The 17,458-nt window shown below is 41.9% G+C and overlaps 1 protein-coding gene across 1 annotated transcript in view; it reads left to right on the plus strand.

Annotated features, from left to right (window-relative positions):
• The window catches only part of npffr2a (neuropeptide FF receptor 2a), a 51,330-nt gene extending 41,597 nt beyond the window's left edge, over positions 1–9,733 (plus strand). Inside the window, exon 4 of the mRNA XM_072664364.1 lies at positions 2,469–9,733. Coding sequence (XP_072520465.1) covers positions 2,469–3,312 — 844 coding nt within the window. The 3' untranslated portion in view covers positions 3,313–9,733. The remainder of the gene's footprint in view (positions 1–2,468) is intronic.
• Positions 9,734–17,458: the final 7,725 nt, after the last annotated feature.

A 17,458-nucleotide genomic window follows, 5' to 3' on the forward strand; every position in this document is an offset into this window, starting at 1 on the left:
CCAACATCACTCCGCACCACAGGAAGAGATTACTCAGGGGGACAGACGGGTCCTTTTCTTGGGGAAAACGTTGTCCCTTCTTAATATATCATTGTAAACACAATATAACATTTTTAAGCTTAAAGAATGTGTGCTAATTATAGACACAAAATAATAAGCGGTTTGGTCCACTGCCTACCATATCTGTACTATATGGACAAAAGTATTTGGACACCTGTTCAGTCTGTGTTTCTTCTGAAATCAAGGCTATTTAAAAGAGTTTATCCTGCTTTTTTGAGTAACTGTCTCTACTGTCCAGGGAAGAAGGCTTTCTACTATGTTTAGAAGCAGGAGCAATGCTATGAGGATCTTCAACAAGAGTGTTCGTGAGGTCAAGATGTTGGAATGAGCATGACCCCTCCTTACCCACAACTCCCCAACTCATCCCAAAAGTATTGGGTGAAGCACTTTCGCAACAGAATACTGATCATTTTCATTTGGATAGGGGTGCCAAAACCTTTGCATAAGACATGTACATTTAATCCTGTAGTGTTTTTGGCAGCACCTGCAGAAATCGCTTCCACCAACAACAGTGAAATAAAATATTCACCCTTGCTTATTTAAAAACCAGACCATTTAAATGCGCATACAGGTTCAAAAGCTAAGACACGTTCTTCAGCCCTGTATATCACCTATTAGTATGTGGAACCAGAATTAGAAGCCAACCTGAGAATATGTCCGTTTTAGTCACATTATACCAGTTTTGTAGTCTGCCACTGACAGCCGCATGCCTTTCATTTGAATAGTGCAATTCTTTTTTTGCATGAAGGCGGCCTTCAAATCTAGAAATGGGAAGACAGAACCTGTGACAAGCCTGAGTTGACACCACCTCTGAAAGAGAGACATGATTCATACCTAAAGAAGAAATTGAGCATTCCAATTCCCTCCCTACTTTAAAAGCAGGATGAATATGAGCTCATGAATGATATTCGTGTCTGAGACACACCAGTTGGGTTCATTGTAATAAATACTTCAAAGAATGACAGCCAGAGTTGAACACTGATAGATGCCCTCATAAATTCAGGAAGCGTACCATCACCTGAACATAAAGCACAATGTCTTACAGGTTGAAGCCTAGCTCCCAACAAGCGGTGTCTTCGAAATCTGGCTTTTGGAAATGTTATTTTTGTTTCCAGTTGTTTCATTTACAGCCGTAAAAGCTTTGTTATACAATTATGGATAATGTGCAGTTTCTGATATGATGGAACAGTCATTAAACCCTTAACTCTGAGATGATGTATGATTGGATAGATGGTTAGGCTAGATGTTCCTTTAAGAAATGGAGCCGTAACCGAGAGATAGGACAGAGTTGAAGGTTGTTGTTTGAGGTATGAATAGTAAGTATGTGACATTGATGTGAAAAATGTTTTTGCAACCCTGATATTTTGCCTCAGAAGGAAATAAACTGATTTTTCTTTTATGGTGGACGTGTGGGGTTGACAAATTATAACCTTGGTTGTCATTGGCTGGTTTACATCCTCGAGACGCTCCCTATCATAGCTTAGATGTGTAACAAATAAAAATTATTTTCTTAGAAAACATCTCTTGTCTCTTAAATCTACCTAATTGCTTCTTAGTCTTATAAGATTTTTGCTAGACAGAGACATTGTAACCAGTAGGCTGGGTTAGCTTTTAGCTACTCTCTCTTTTCGAACCCCTGGTTTCTGCATGACACGTCATGGGCCTCTTTTCCATTGCCAGGCCAAATGTTTGCGAAGGCCGCGTCGCACCGCATCATTCCATGCCGAGGACCTCTTAGACCGGTTATAGCCGTGGTCCTGGCCTAAAAGAGGATAAACAATCATAAAATCTTGAACATAGCCAGCACAGCTGTTAATACAAAGTGTTTGCCTTGCGAAGGTAAGGCTAGTTTCCACTAAGGGAGCCGGGCCATGCTAACCCTCCAGTACCGATGTTGGACAAGCCCGGTAGTGGGGCTGCATTAACCCTGCGCTAGTAATGCTGGATGAGCGCAGCAGCTGGCCCGTGCTAACCCTGCAGTAGCGATGAGCCTGGCAGACAGGCCATGTTACCACTGTGGTAGCGATGTTGGATAAGCCTGGTAGCCGACACAAGTATGCTAAACTTTATTATGCTACAGTGCACTAAAGCGTAGTTGTTGCCACACTAATGATCAGTGCACTTGAAGTTTTTTTTGTGTGCAGGTAACCACAGTGGCCTGGTGTTAGTTCCTTATTCTCCTAAAGTAGCCATTGTATTTAGTCTTTCAGTAGGCTGGGTGTAGAGTCCATTTTTAATTTTGGGGACAAAAATAATGAAATAAAATAAAATAAGATAAAATAAAATAAGCCAGGTACCTAACCTCAAACTTCTGGGCGTTTCCTTCTTTCCACTTTTAAGTCAGGAGGGACGTTCATATGTTGCCATTTGCCATCAAAAATTGACTTGACACATATTGTTTTTTGCAGATTCCGATGCATCGTTTATCCCTTCAAGCAAAAACTGACGATATCAACAGCCACACTCATCATCGTCATCATCTGGGTCTTGGCCATATCAATCATGTGTCCCTCCGGAGTCATGCTTCAGGTGACCAAAGAGCAAACCATCCGTGTGTTCCTCGGGGACGGCAACAAGACGAGCCCTTTCTACTGGTGCAGGGAGAACTGGCCCAACCAGGAGATGAGAAAGATCTACACCACTGTTTTATTTGCCAACATATACCTAGCCCCCCTCTCCCTCATCGTGATCATGTACGCCAGGATTGGGATTACACTGTTCAAAACTGCCGTGCCAACAGGCGGGAAGCCTGGCCACGACAACCGTCACACTGTATCCAAGAAGAAACAGAGAGTCATCAAAATGCTTCTCATCGTGGCCTTGCTCTTCATCTTGTCCTGGTTGCCTTTGTGGACCCTGATGATGCTGACGGACTACGCCAGGCTCACGGAGCACCAGTACAGGCTTATTAACATCTACATCTATCCTTTCGCTCACTGGCTAGCCTTCTTCAACAGCAGCGTCAACCCTATAATATACGGATTCTTCAACGAGAACTTCCGCCGCGGATTCCAAGCCATTTTTAAGTTCAGGCTGTGCTCGGCAGGCGGCCATCGGCGGAAGACGTACTCGCATAGGGTGCAGAGTAACGCTGTATTGCCAGCTAACCTGCAACCCTCTACTGAGCCCATCTCCCTCAACAGTGTGGAAAACCACAGCTCCCGGAGGGTTAATCACGTGAACGAGCAGGATTTGGTCATGGAGGACCTGGAAAAGGTATCTGAGAGCAGTATAGATGGTGCATCTCTCTAAAGACAGGGTTGATGGAATATTCCAGACATTCCAGTCACCAATTGGTGGCAGTCAATTTTCACGACAGAGTGTTATATAATGTATGGTATCTGGTGTTTTTTGCTGTTTTTTTGTGCTGTATCCATTTGACATGTATTCCTGTTGGGGAGTTTAATGTGTTTACAGATAATGAATTCACACCCTTGCAAGTGACCTAGCAAGAATTGTGGTCATTTGCTAGTTTAAGTATTTGCATCATGGTTGAACTTTAGTGAGCAACATGGCAAAGCCATACTATGTCCAACAGTAATTCTTTTTTGAAAGCCCTCGGTAATGCAATAACAGTTGCTGTTGAGTATTCAGCATTTGCTCCAGGAATACAGAAGAACTGTTTTCAGCTTGGATGCTTGGAACTCGAGGAACATTGGAGAGTTTTTTAAACACTATCTTGGCCTTCGAGCTGCCAGCTACATGGTGTGAACATGCATCACAGCCTGTCAAATGTGTCAGGTGACTACTTGCCTGCAAGTGATGTGAATTCACATTTTGGTTATTTATGAACCCTAGTACATCAGAACTGGTGAATCTTCCACACTTTGCATATGATTTTAACGTTCCATTTCCCATCAACATGAATGTAATTCCAGTTCAGCTCCGAACGCTGAAGTGTAAATAGGCAAGAGATCAGACAAGGGTTTGTGTAATGTTTAGCATGGGGATCCTGTACACTTGAAATCTACTGTAGCTTTTACTGTACATTTAAAATCTACTGTAGTTTTCACATCGTGTATGATCAAATATAAAGGCCTGAAGTCAAACGCAGGTTTGTTTGTGAACCAGTAGTTGACCCATCTGGCAAAGGAGAGTGCAGCTCGGATCTTCACTGTTATCCGTTATTCTCACGGATAATGTTCAGTAGGGATGCATCCATCATGAACCTTATGGCCGATTACGATTTCTTTAAAGTCGAATTGACTGATTTTTATGAGCCATTTTTTCCAGTACTTTCCAGCAGCCACAGCTGCCATTTAAACTACATGTACATGGCAAATAAAGAACTGCTATAAAACTGCTACATTGAAAGTAAAAGGCAACTGGGTATTTATTTGGATATTTGAAAAAATTACACTATGACACTGATTTTGGGACACGTGTAGCAGCAGCATTCAAAAACAGCACAAGTGCACTTACCTTCCTCACGCTATATTAATGCCATAAGACCACAATCAGATGAGCCGAATCCTGATTGCCCATCATGTGTTTGGGGCAAAAAAAAAAAAAAAAAACATCTGCCAATTCTGATCTTGCATCCCTAATTTTCACCCAAGCCTGTCTGGTATATGCAGGGCACAGCCTAGTACTGAGTAAGTAAGGAAAGGATTTGAGCTAGAATAATAATTTTAAACACATTACACTTGCACATCTGTGCTACAATGAAAAATGCAAATGCAAATTTTGTTTCCAGCACTCCATCAGAAGGGTTTGTTATAGCAGATGGACAGGCGGGTCCAAATAATCGCTTGAATGATCTTTAAAAAAAATCATACAAAGTCAATACAGTTCCATATTGTTTGCATCAGACAAGCTTTTCAGTCTAAGTGCATGCAAAAACAAATCTGATTAGTGAAAAGATTAGTGGGTCAAATGTGGCAATGAATTTCTGATGGCAAAGTAGAACAGCATATATCAGTTATTCTACATTTGTAGTATGTTTCTATATCACAAATGTAGAATTTAAGAGAAGAGATGTAGACTCGAGAATTCTCTCATTGTTTTCATTTCTAGGCTTACTTGTAGCACTGTTAAAACAAACCCTGCCCTGTGGACGCTGTACTTTAGCCTGGTTAGCTCTGACTGTGAATTATTTACATGCTTCAAAACTAGGCTTGATTACAGCTACCAAGAAGGAAACATACCGTCAATATTCTGTCATCAAAACCACTTGTAATGAATCTGGAGAAATATCTAACTGAATACAGTAACTTTTACAGATGATGTTGCTTTAAGAAGATGACCCAGAATATAATATATATATGCTCTGAGAACCAGATACCTCTATACCCACTTGGTTAATATAAGCACACTGCCGATGTGCAGAGCACTGAGCTGGAAGTCAACGACATTTTAAGCAGTAATTTTTAAAAAAATATTAAAATGACTTTAAAACACACTTATGAAAAAAAAAAACGATGCAGTTATCAGCACGAGCCTATTACCCCAGTGGACAGTTTTTAACAGCTCTGTTTCTGTTTTTGAGCTAAACGATGCCCTGCAGTATTTTGGTAATTAAACTTGCAAGCGCACTCTCACTTTAAATGAACCTATTCCCAACCGCGAGTGTGAGATGGGAAGTCACGGAGCTGTCCGAATGCCGCTTCCTAAATTAGAAATTTAAATAGTTCCTACTCCTCAAGTAACATCTTTTTGTTTACAGATTGCACTGAAGCCTCGGGTTCCCCTCGGTGGGCTTTAGCACTGTACTACACGGCACCCTTCAACATTCCTCAAGTTCCTCCCTCTCAAGTTGTTGACAAGAATTTTCCTGTTAATTTTAATTACCAATTTGAGCTACGTTTATGTGATAAATCTATTATATCTGAACGAAACAGAGCCAGATCAGTTATTGCCACATGGTCTGTTTGGTAACACGTAACACGTTACTGAAGGACATTGGCACAAGCCTTTCATGACAAACGGCATAAACCTTCATTTGCATTCAGGCTAAACCTTTAAAGTATATAATAAAGTAGTATGAGTAGCCAGGGAGAATTCATCTTACTGGATGGAGAGGGTAGGACTGAGAGATAGGACCAAGTAGCATGGAGGAGATGTGTGAAAACATCACCATGGGATATGGAAGGTAGAGATTGTCTAGTCCCTGTAGAGAAGCACTGCAAATACAATAGGTGGCCATGAACCTATTGGCACCATGACTAATGCCAGATGGCTCCCCTAGCATTGAGCTGTGGAGCAGTGGAACTGTGTAGAGTAGTGACCATCCAACCTTCTTGACCTCACTCCAAAATCAAGAAAGCCTTCCCTGGACAGTAGAAACATTTACTGGATAAACTTGTTTTTTCATACTCTGGATTGCAGGAGAAACAATGAATGAGCAGGTGTCCCAATACTTTTGACCATATAGTCGATGTGCTTTGTAACTAACCTTGCTGTGTGGAGGCTGTACTTTAGCCTAGTTAGCTCTCGCTGTGAGTCGTTTACATACTTTATAAACGTGCTGTATTACAGCCAGGGAGATTTAAATAATATCGGTGAGAATTCTGTGAGGCATGGTCCTCCTAATTTCAACAGCTGTGAATGGTCATAAATTTGGCCTTTTTCGGCTCTTACGACAATTGGCTCTTGTTGGAATAATATGCCTGCATGCATGTTTACATGCAAGGTTTGTCATGGGATCATGTCAGTCGTCATGAAAGGTCAACATAGATGCAGGGGCTGTAGGAGTAGTGGCTAGATCACAGGGTTGTAGGTTCAATATCCAGGCCTGTGAATCTGCCACTTGAGCAAGGCCCCAAAACTTTCTGTTCCAGCGGGGCCCCAGCATGGCTGAGCCAAGCTCTCTAAGCTAGGATATATGAATAGAAGAATTTTGTTGTACTGTACAAGTATAATGACAGTTAAGGTACTTAACTAGGTGTCAAGTAGTCTTATGAGATTGTCTTAACTGCTAGAGAGAGAGAGTGTTCAGTGTGAGGCTCGCTCTACCATCTAGGAATCAACAATCCTCCATGGTAAGAGCTGCGTTATATGGATAAAATACCATTTTTTTTTAATATACTGAAATCTATTTATATTATGTATATTATGTATGTCTAGAGAACACTGATGATTGGCCAGGACGCTCACAGCACATAAAGCATTCAGGTGACTGGGTAGTGGCTCATTTGCATGTTGCGCACTTCTGTGAAGGCTAATGTGGCAACGGCTATAAACAAATGATATATTGTTAGTTAAATTGTTATGGCTTGTATCCCTCCTATTATGGGATATAGGATCCTTAATTTCACCAGTACGAATTAAGGCAGAGCTCTGCCAATTGCTTCGTGCAGGTGATTACGGCAACAGATGCGCGGCTGGGAAGCTTTACTCTGCCCTCGTCGTGACCCCGGAGAAATTGATGAGGCCTCTAAACATCATTAAGAAAGCAGTCCAGCTGACTGATGGCCTGCCTTCTGAAGTGAAGCTAGCATGTAATTAACCACTAGGTGGTGGATGGGGAAGTAAAAGAACCAAGCAGACCTCCTTTGTAGTTGTTCATTATTTCTCTTAACAACATCCAGGCCGCATTCAGGTAATACCTGGAAATAAAGATCGTCACTGAATTTGTTTTGCCAAGTTTTGAGTTGTCTTTTAAAATGCAGTACCTGTGAAACCATCCGTTCATGGAAGCACTTACATAACATCTGCTAATGTTATAAAGGTGTAAGGCGCCGGGGCCTCGTATTACTTGTGGTATTGTGGAAAAAGTTGTGTATATATAATTATTTTATGATTTTTTTGGTTGTTTGATTTTAGTTGTCTAAAAATATTATAAATGCTTTGTGAATAGATGTTGAACTGTTGGGCCCACCGAAGTGTTGTCTTTATAAAAGTTTAGGCCACCCATTCTCACAGTAAATGACGGGACCAACATTATTAAGAATGAGCAGCTTATAAATATATAATCCCTGACCAAACGTAAATCATAATAAAAGCCATTTCTCTACCACTGTATTTCAACCCGTTGCTTTAGTGTGGGACTAATAAAGACATGTGATAAAAGTACTTGTTTTTTTTTTTTTTTCAGTGGGTTCACAGCACGTGTCCAGTATGCAGAATATATTTTTCCATGAGCAACACATACCCTGTTGGTAGAAGTGCACTGACACTTTTTCGAAGATACTAAGAACAGTTCATACTGAAACTATATTAGCGGATAAGAGCGACAGCGAGCATGGCATGTCATGGGGTTGACGGTTGACTGTGCAACAGCAATTTTACTATCAATAAAAATAACGCAAACTACAACACTCTTTACATCTGGCACCAAAAGTGGTTCTTCTATAGCAGTGTTTCTCAAACCAGTCCCAACAATTCCAATTGTTTCTATATCTATATATACATTCCATAGGTTACGATGAAGCAAAGATCTGGACCATCATGGGGTCAGTGAGGAAAAGTTTGGGAACTACTGCTTAACAGAACTAAAGTAAAGAGGTTCTTACATAGTAGTGGTTCCTATACAAGTCCTCAGGGATGCCTTGATCCCCCCTCTGTATTGCAAAGTGAGTTGGAGCAAAAATCTGGACTATATAGCAGAACCAAAAGTGGTTCCTAAACCAGTAATTATGGATCCCTGAATGGTCCAGATTGTTAATGGATCACAATTGAGTTGAGGTGGAGCAAACATCTGGACCGTCTATCAGACCCTAAGGACCAGCTTGGGATCAAACAAGTACCCGTGGATTTGCTGGATCATACTGGGGTCCATGAAGAGCAGTTTGAGAACCACTGCTTTAAGAAGCCAAAAGCGGCTCTTCCATAGCAGTGCTTCTCAAACTAATCCTAAGGGATCCGCTGACCATCCAGGTTGTTTCTATATCCCTGTATATTGCAAGTTGAGGTGGAGCAAAACTATGAACCATCTAGCGCTCCCTATGGACCAGTTTGAGAAACGCTGTTCCATAGCACTTGTCCAGGGAATCCTTTTTGCCACCTTCATTTTTAAGAGTGTAGAATAATGTACTGCCTCCCACTCCAGCACTTAAAATCTCTGACAGAGTGGAGGCATTATTACTCATAAAATATTTTGCCTATGCTTGAAAGATTCATACTTTAGGCCTGCTACATTCAGGGCATGCCTCCTGAAGCATGTAGAACTCTCAGTGCTGTCTTACTACTGTTGGTGTGGACAGTTGAATTTGCCGTGACCCCAGTAGGCCACAGTGGCATGCCATCCGGAAAAAAAGGCTGTATCCTTGTATGTATCTTTGTTAACCCGCACAGTCTCCGTGAAACGAAACCTTCCTGGGAGGTACACAGCGATAAAGACTGGGACCAGAATTCTGCCTGTTCTAAAAAAGTAAGTTTGAAAACCCACTGTAGGAATGTGTGCGAAGCACCAGGATGCAACATTTCCATGGATGTTACTTGGAAGATGCTGACAAATCCTGTTTTTCCATTCACTCTTTTACCTCCTGTGATGTAGGCGTTGAATTTAACATCACACGGGCTTGTAAGTTTTGAGAACAGTGAAAATCTTACGGGTCAAATGGTGTGTTTGTTACCTGAGAACTTTGTCAATTTTGGTATTGAACAACTTGGCTCCATTTGTGAGTTTTTATCAGTGGATGTAAAGCAGATTTCATGTGTTCAGGGTAATAAATGATAAAGGGCTTGAATATCCGTCTGTTTTTTCTTTTCTTCTTCTTCTTCTCCTCCTATTTTAAAAAAAGTAAGCTACATAATTAGAGGCCTAAACCCATAGGCCGGATGGACTCGTTCCTTTAGTTCAGATTCCCAGGTGCTCAGGATCTTTAATGGATCTTCTCTACTCATTCAGGCAAAGGCTTGCTCAAAGCAAAGTAGTACAGTTTATTCACGAGCCCTTCGGCCATGACACAGTCCTTATGACTATGAGGAGATTTTTTCCACATTCTGGTGGTGTGTTGTTTCTTGTTTGCGACTTTTACAGACTTGAGCAGTCTTTACTGTACAATGGCTGAAAAAAACGTTCAAACAGCACTTGGAGATGAATGGCATTTATGCAGTGCTTACAGGCAGCATACTCATCACATTTGTAGGCTGTTTTTGTTTGTAACTCATTTACAGTCAGTGCCAGGTCTAGCCTACTGGTGGATCTAAGCAGAATATTTATTTAGGGCCCCTAGAATGACTTTCCCAGACTTATTCATTGTAAAAATGCTAATAAAATATATTTAAAAAACTCTCAAAACAAACAAATAATAAATAATTCCAAATAACTGACCATTTTAACAACTTTGAAGAGTCATTAGAAGTGCCTTGTACATACAGTTGTAAGTTTACATTAGGCTCATTTATACTGACGTCTGGTTCAAACGATGTGTCCGTCACTGCCCACATACTCGTATGCATCCTTTACATCGCTATTGATGATAAGTAATACATCCACTAGAGAGCAGTTCAGAGTCAAAAGCTTCTGACAATTACAAACATGGCAACGGTGGAGGTAAGTGGTGTAAACGACTAAAAACAAGGTCAAACTTCCATGACCTTTATATGATTAAATATTTATAAACAGAGAACTAGGAGGATATTATGACAATAATAATGATAACAGTAATAAAATAAAGCCCTTTATTCCAACGTATTCATGCGTTATGACCTTTTCTTTAGATGTACACTCTGTTTCTTCTGTTACTTTTGTCTGAGCTTCTGGTGGGTAGGTTTTATGCAAAGTTTGGGCTGGAGATTTTCTCTGAACCTGGCAACCCCACAGGACTATTACAGGACTAGCAAGGAACCGCATATAACAAGTCAGCACGCATTCATTACAGAACGCACTTTTAGGGGCCCGCAAAGAATTCACCCAAAGAAATTAAGGCTTAGCATAAAGCCCGCAAACACCGAAGCCACCACCGAGCACACGCTCACACACACACACCGTGAACCACCTGTGAAATCCCTCGCCACATTCCCAAAGCCAGCATGAATAGGCTTATCTGCCACTTTTGTGCCACTCCCAAGCTAGACGGGAAGCCGGCTAGTTTCAAAGCCTTCAGTTTTGCAGCGGTGCCCATTAAAACAGCACAGGGACTGGAGCTTGAAAGGTGGGACAGGGCTTTAGTTCTTGTCCTTGTTCATTTGAGGCACAAAAGAAGTGAAGCAATAAGCCTTAATGGTCTCCAACATTTGTTCTGAAGCTACCTCTACAGGTCTCCTGGGAAGATGTGAACATTACGAATTTGTCAGAGTAATTGGCTGTAGAATTTGCATGTTGGCATGAATTACAACAACTCAGCTGGCTAATCAATTCTGTCCACTCTCCTGCATGGTAAAAGAGGAACCAGATGGCCTCATTTAATTGAATTGTTTTGGATAAATCGATGACAGCATAAAAGCTTTGCATTTTTTCCCTCCACTGCACTCAAAATAAAAGGTGCCCACCCCTTGTGGCTGTAATAACCTCCCCACTTCTGGGAAGTCTTCTGCCCGTTCTATCAAAAGGACATTTGTAAGGTTAGACAGTAACGTTGAATGAGAAGGCCTGGCTCAAAGTCCATGTTCCAGTTCACCACAAAGGTCATCAGTGTGATGAAGGCCAGGGCTCCAGTTTCTCCACACCAATAATCGCCAAACCGCGTCTTTTCGGGCCATGCTTTGCGCCTTGATTTTTTCTGATCTGGTAGCTGTGTGGATCCATAAGCTAAGCAGCTCTGCCGGCATGTTACTGAGGCTGTGAGCTACCGATCAGACAGGAACAAGGAAAGAAGACATGTGCTGTGCACAGGGCAGCATATCTTTGCTGGGAATCCTAAAATATACACGATATGAAAGTATGACAAAAGTATTGGGACGCCTTAAGTAGTTTTTCCTGCTTTTGTTGGAGGAACTGTCCAACTGCGATAAGAGGTTATAATTACATTCAAAGAGAAGAGGGTTAGTGAGGTCAGGATTTTGGGTAAGCATCACCCCACCTCATCCCCAGCTCATCATTCCAGAGAACACAGTGCCACTGCTTCACAGCTCAATGCTGGGGGGCCTTAATACCACTCTAGCCCATGCCATGTTTATCTACTCCAGAGAGTAGTACTTCTCTACTAGGACTAGAAAAGCTCTGTGTGTGTGTGTGTGTGTGTGTGTGTGTGTGTGTGTGTGTCAGCAAAGGCTGCAATTCAAAGGAGCAGAATGCATTTATTAGAAGAGGTGTCCACAAACATTTGGACATGTAGTGTATAATCCTTTATGCCTTAATCCCTTGAATGGTCATTGGTCATGTTGTTCTTCCCTCTTCATTGTTCTTGCTTTAAAGACATGTGAAATAAAATGACCTTAAAGCAGCATTATGCAAGAACTGTTTTTGTTTTGCTCCTGTGCTCCCCCTACAGGTGGGGAGTGTAATTCACTTTTTCTCCAAATCGCATATACAAATCACACTTTGTACACCAGCATTTTACAAGTAGAGAGATACAGAAAGTTAAGGAAAAAACCTGTGGCAAAAGCTGAGGCTGCAGCAGAACTGGAAGACTGCAAAAATTAATCCTGGTCTGAGGAATCCATTGGATTGTAAAATGGTGTGGGGATTTTTTGGTCCCCTTTATACCAATCAATCATCACTTAAACGCTACAGCACACCTGAGTAGTGGTGCATCCCTTCATGGCCGTAATTTACCCCATGTTCTGATGGCTACTTCCAGCATGATGAAGCGCCATGTCACAAAGCACAGGTTGTCTCAAACTGGCTTCATTAACATGACAAAGAGTTCAGTGTTCTGCAGTGCAGGCTTTTCCCAGTCACCAGATTGCCAAAGGAGTCCAGTATAGATTTGAAACCAGTAAATCTGTAGGACATCCAGCACCATTAAATATTGAGCTTCATCCTCATCACAGTCACCTTGGTTAGCTTAAAGACTGCACCAGAGGAGCGTAACAAGATGACATTGACGAGTATTTTCATAATGGATATGAATGAGATTTGATCTCTCATGACATCTAACAGATAGGGGCATGGGGGCAATTTAGAACGCCGGGAACATTCGTCCTGTTAGTCTGGGATTTTGCGGTAGCCCAGGAGACATGCAACTTGGATGTGCCCCAAAAGGTCACTCCAGTTGATGACATTCCTACACAGCTATTGTATACCCTTGAGCAGCGACGCTTTATGGGAAGTGTCCTTGTATTTGGCATGTGAAGAAGGGATCAGTCAGGATAATGGTTATTGCCATTGCGTCTTCATTTGTATATTAGATACTTTCTTCACTCTTGCAAGAATCAAATTCAATATTCCCATGAATTAACACTGCAAGTCAATTACGCTGTTCAAAGTTGGCCAATTGTCTCATAGTATCAGCAGATCTACTGGCTTAATCAGGGAGAATTGTATTACACGGCGTATCTTGGGGAATCTATGGGACTTCACATATTCCATCAAGAAACTTTAGGGCTGTGATGGAACTGGAATGAAGGGTATGAATAATGCACTGGGTTATATCCCAGTGATTTAATATGCCATACAGAATGGCACCAATGATACTGTGAACGCATATTCATGATCCTCTCTTATCACATACAAAAGTTTGGGCAACCCTGGACAAGTGACTTGTTTTGTTGATTTTCAAAGTGAAAATGAGTTATGGTATATTTGACATTTTTCCATGTTAAATTGGCAAACAAATGGAAATTAGCTCAATAATTAGCAGAAATGTTTGTTCTTGGTCTCATGTCTGCCTATGTTTTCTGTTGCCATGTGCTCCCAAGCCCATGTCTTGTCAGTTCTATCCCCTCCTGTTCGTTAGTGTCTCTGTAGCCGCGCCCCTTGTTAGTCCCAGGTGTTCCTCATGACTCCCTTGTTAGTCTTTGTGTAGGAACCCCTTTGTTTCAGTCGTCCCTTGTCTGGTCATGTGCATGTGCGCATGACCATGTCGGTTAGCAGTGTGTAGGCATCTTCATTTGTTTTCTTTGTTGGTTTCAGTCTATGATTTGTCCTCTTGTTTGTACATCCTTGTGTTCTGTTTGCTTTGCTTAGTTTCCATTTCATTAAAAACTTGCATTTACGTCCGCCTCCGTCTCCAAGCTCAACACACCGTAACTGTGTACACCTTGAAATGCCTGTTCTTAATGGAAGCAAGAAAATAACAGGCAGATAACAGGCCACTGATGGCAAAGCTGGTGGCTCGCTCATTGTTTTTCGGACCAGCTTGATCTCTCACATAGAAATGTCCTGATAGGTCTATTGAGTAACTTCAAAAATACGACGTACTTGGACAGTTTTTCACCTGTCCACTGCTAGCGCTGTTGAGCAAAATACTCACAAACACTCACGTTACCCATCTGTCAAGTAGAGCAGCTTGTGAATTGGGACAATGTTGGGATAATGTTGGAAAAAAGCCTGCTGTTTATGAACTTATTGGACTGACATCAATGGAGAAACAGTAAGGAATTAGGGAAAGATTAAGGTCACATTACATTTGGCATGTTTGTGGTTTTTCTTGGTTACACTGTAGTTGGCCTTGACGAGTTGTCTCTTAGTTGTGAGTTATTTTTTGCTACTGCTCCACGTGTAGGAATCGAGGAGAGGAAAGGAGCAGGAAGAAGGGAGACAACAAGCAGTTATTGGGGAAATGGGACAGCTGATCCCTTCAAATAGGATGTTGACTACTGATGAACAGAGCCTATCTCCCCTAATACTCCCAAGCTAATTGCAGTGGCTGCTCTGAGCCAGCACATATACAGCACTTCCTTCCATTTAATTGCATTAATTGCCTTGTGAATGTATAAACACCTGCTTATCACAAAGATACAGTGAACAGACGAATCTGCAATTAATACCATTACGTACACTCTGGGCATGCATGCAGCGACCCTTTGTTGTCAGTTGGCTCTAAAAGAGCAGTCACCTGCTGCTAGAGGTGGCCTTTCCTTTTGAACAAAGCAATGGGCCTTTTTTAGAAGATGCTAAAAATGACCAGTAAGGGTGTTTTTACTAGGAGGTTAGACTGTGAACCACATGTTTTAACGAAATGGTGCAAAACAGTGGTGCAGCGGTGGAAGGAGCTGTTACTACGGACCAGAGGATTGTTCATTCAAATTCAATGCATGCTAGCCCCAAGAGAGCACAACTGACCATGCTCTCTTCAGGGTGGGTAGATGGCACTTTCTCAACATATCACTTCAGCGCAATTCTGGCTGGCCCTGGCATCTGCTGGCCTGGTGATGTTGCATCGGTGGCAGTTCAGAAAAAGAGGCATGTGTGGGTCTTCACCCTCTTGTGAAGAGCGTTGCATGTGATGGGGGAGAATATGTACGGGTTGGGTAATTGGCGATCCACATTGGGGAGAAATGATGTGCAGGAGGGTAGGTAAGGTCCCAATCAGAAGCGAGAGGCAGAGCACACAATGGAGCTAAACGCAGCGCAGGTTCACATGGAGCAGCTCACTAGGGCAGTGCGCAGCTTCTTTCAATGGTTCATCAGCTTTTAAAAAAAATCAGCATGCTGCTGCCCTCCAAGCAGCCACTTCGTTACACAAGCAAGACAGCTGGAACCGGTCAAGTATAGCATCAGCAGTATCAACATTTCAATAAAATATGTTAGGGCTGCCACCTTTTGCATTTTTTACATTGTTTATCTTAATTATTCATAACAATAAAAGGCTCTGTGAATGAATTTAAAACTGCCCACATTAAAAATGAGTTAATGCTAACACTACACAGACACCCCTGCTTCTTAACCATGCTTCTAAACCATACCTCTCAGCTTTCATGTGAGTGCAGATTTAGTAAAAATGTGAAGGTATTTTAATGATCAAATTCTACTACTTCAAGTGGAAGCCGTCGCAGACACAGGTGTTCAGTTGCGCTCTTCTGAAGAAGCTGCATATTAGCCTAAGGTTACCATGCTCAATTCCAAATGTCAGCTCGAGAGCTGCAGAGCGGTTTTCTCTGGAGCTCCATCCAGTGCCTTTGGGATGAGCTGGGCAGCGAACTATTCAGGGACAGTTATCTTATCTATCTTATCAGGAGGATGAGTGGAGCATTCAGGTGAGTTTTTATTATTATTATTTATTTTGGCTCAGTATTGCACCACCTTTAGCTTCTGTCAGAGCTACGGTATATGTGCCAAAATGGATCTCATTCCCCAGTGTTCTGCAAAGAATTTTCTTGCATTTGTTCTTGAGTCCAAACAGAATTGTTTACAGCTCTTTTCTTAGATTGATGGATCGTATTGTCCTTGCTAACCAAACAAATCTCAAATAGGAAACAGGGTTCAGTTCAGCTGACTAACATCTCTAAAGAACATCAAGATATACAGCAACTGACATCGCTACGTTCACACAGCAGGTGAAGCAGCCCAAATCCCATTTTCCTTCTCTACATCTGACATTCGCTAACATTTCACGCTACTAAATGAATGTGTATGTGCAAGAGTCCTTTTTCCATTGTTCATATTTCCGACGAGCGTCAAGTTGCATTGAAGTAAAAAAGTAAAAGTAGGAAAAAAGGAAAAGGAAAAGTAGGAAAAAAGGAAAAGGAAAAGTAGGCCTGGTGCGGCTCGAAATGCACAAAAGTCATGTACAAAGTCTCTTTATTTATCAAGGGTGTGTTTTGTGCGTAACGTGCAATAAACCAATCAGTGTTTCACTTGCCATTCCCTTTAAGAGCCAGGTGCGGATTGCTCTTTCACTGGCGCATCTCGGGCGGTCTGTAAAAGCTTGCTGAAGCGGTGGAGCTCCTCGCCTCTAGAATAATGTTATTTTATTTTGTTGCTGCGGAACATGGGTTTGTGCACTCATGTTGTGCATTCACTGCCAATATGAACCTGAACACACCTCATTTCGAGACTACCACACTCAGCGGCGGAGAAATATTAGCCAGCACCGCTGTTTTTAAACAACGCAGGCAGAAGGCGTGAAAATAGACTGTTGGCGGGGTGTAAGATAGCAACGAGCATCGCGACACGTCTCGCGCAGGGTGTAAGATAGGACCTTCTGTCAATGGATTTCTTTTAATAAGCAGCAGAACTGCTTTTTAAAAATTTAAAAATGACAGAGGCCTTGCTGTTGAGAGCATGGACATTAAGTGTATTTATTTGAACCTGAGATTAGAATGTGGGCTATATGTGAGACACCCCTGGCCTACGCAGGTTCTACTGGCCATGGCTCCCTGCAGTGTAGATGCTTCCAGATAGGTATACTGTATGATACAAGCAAATCATTCATATTGAATCATGAACAGGCTCAATTCGCCTTGTTTTGCATAAAAGATGACAATAAAAGATGTAGGTGGTGGAGGGTTTATTACTGGGACTGGGGCTGGAACTGTGGTTAAAAGCACACATTCATTGAGCATAATTCTCATGCATTAGTGTGAACAGCAGCTGCTCCTCAGGTGACTGAGAACATCAATGCAGGACATGATCAGACTGTCAGTGTGAACAATCTGTCCACAACTACATAAAGAGGGCTATTATAGT

This window comes from Salminus brasiliensis, chromosome 20, assembly GCF_030463535.1.
Source record: "Salminus brasiliensis chromosome 20, fSalBra1.hap2, whole genome shotgun sequence".
Lineage (NCBI taxonomy): Eukaryota > Metazoa > Chordata > Actinopteri > Characiformes > Bryconidae > Salminus > Salminus brasiliensis.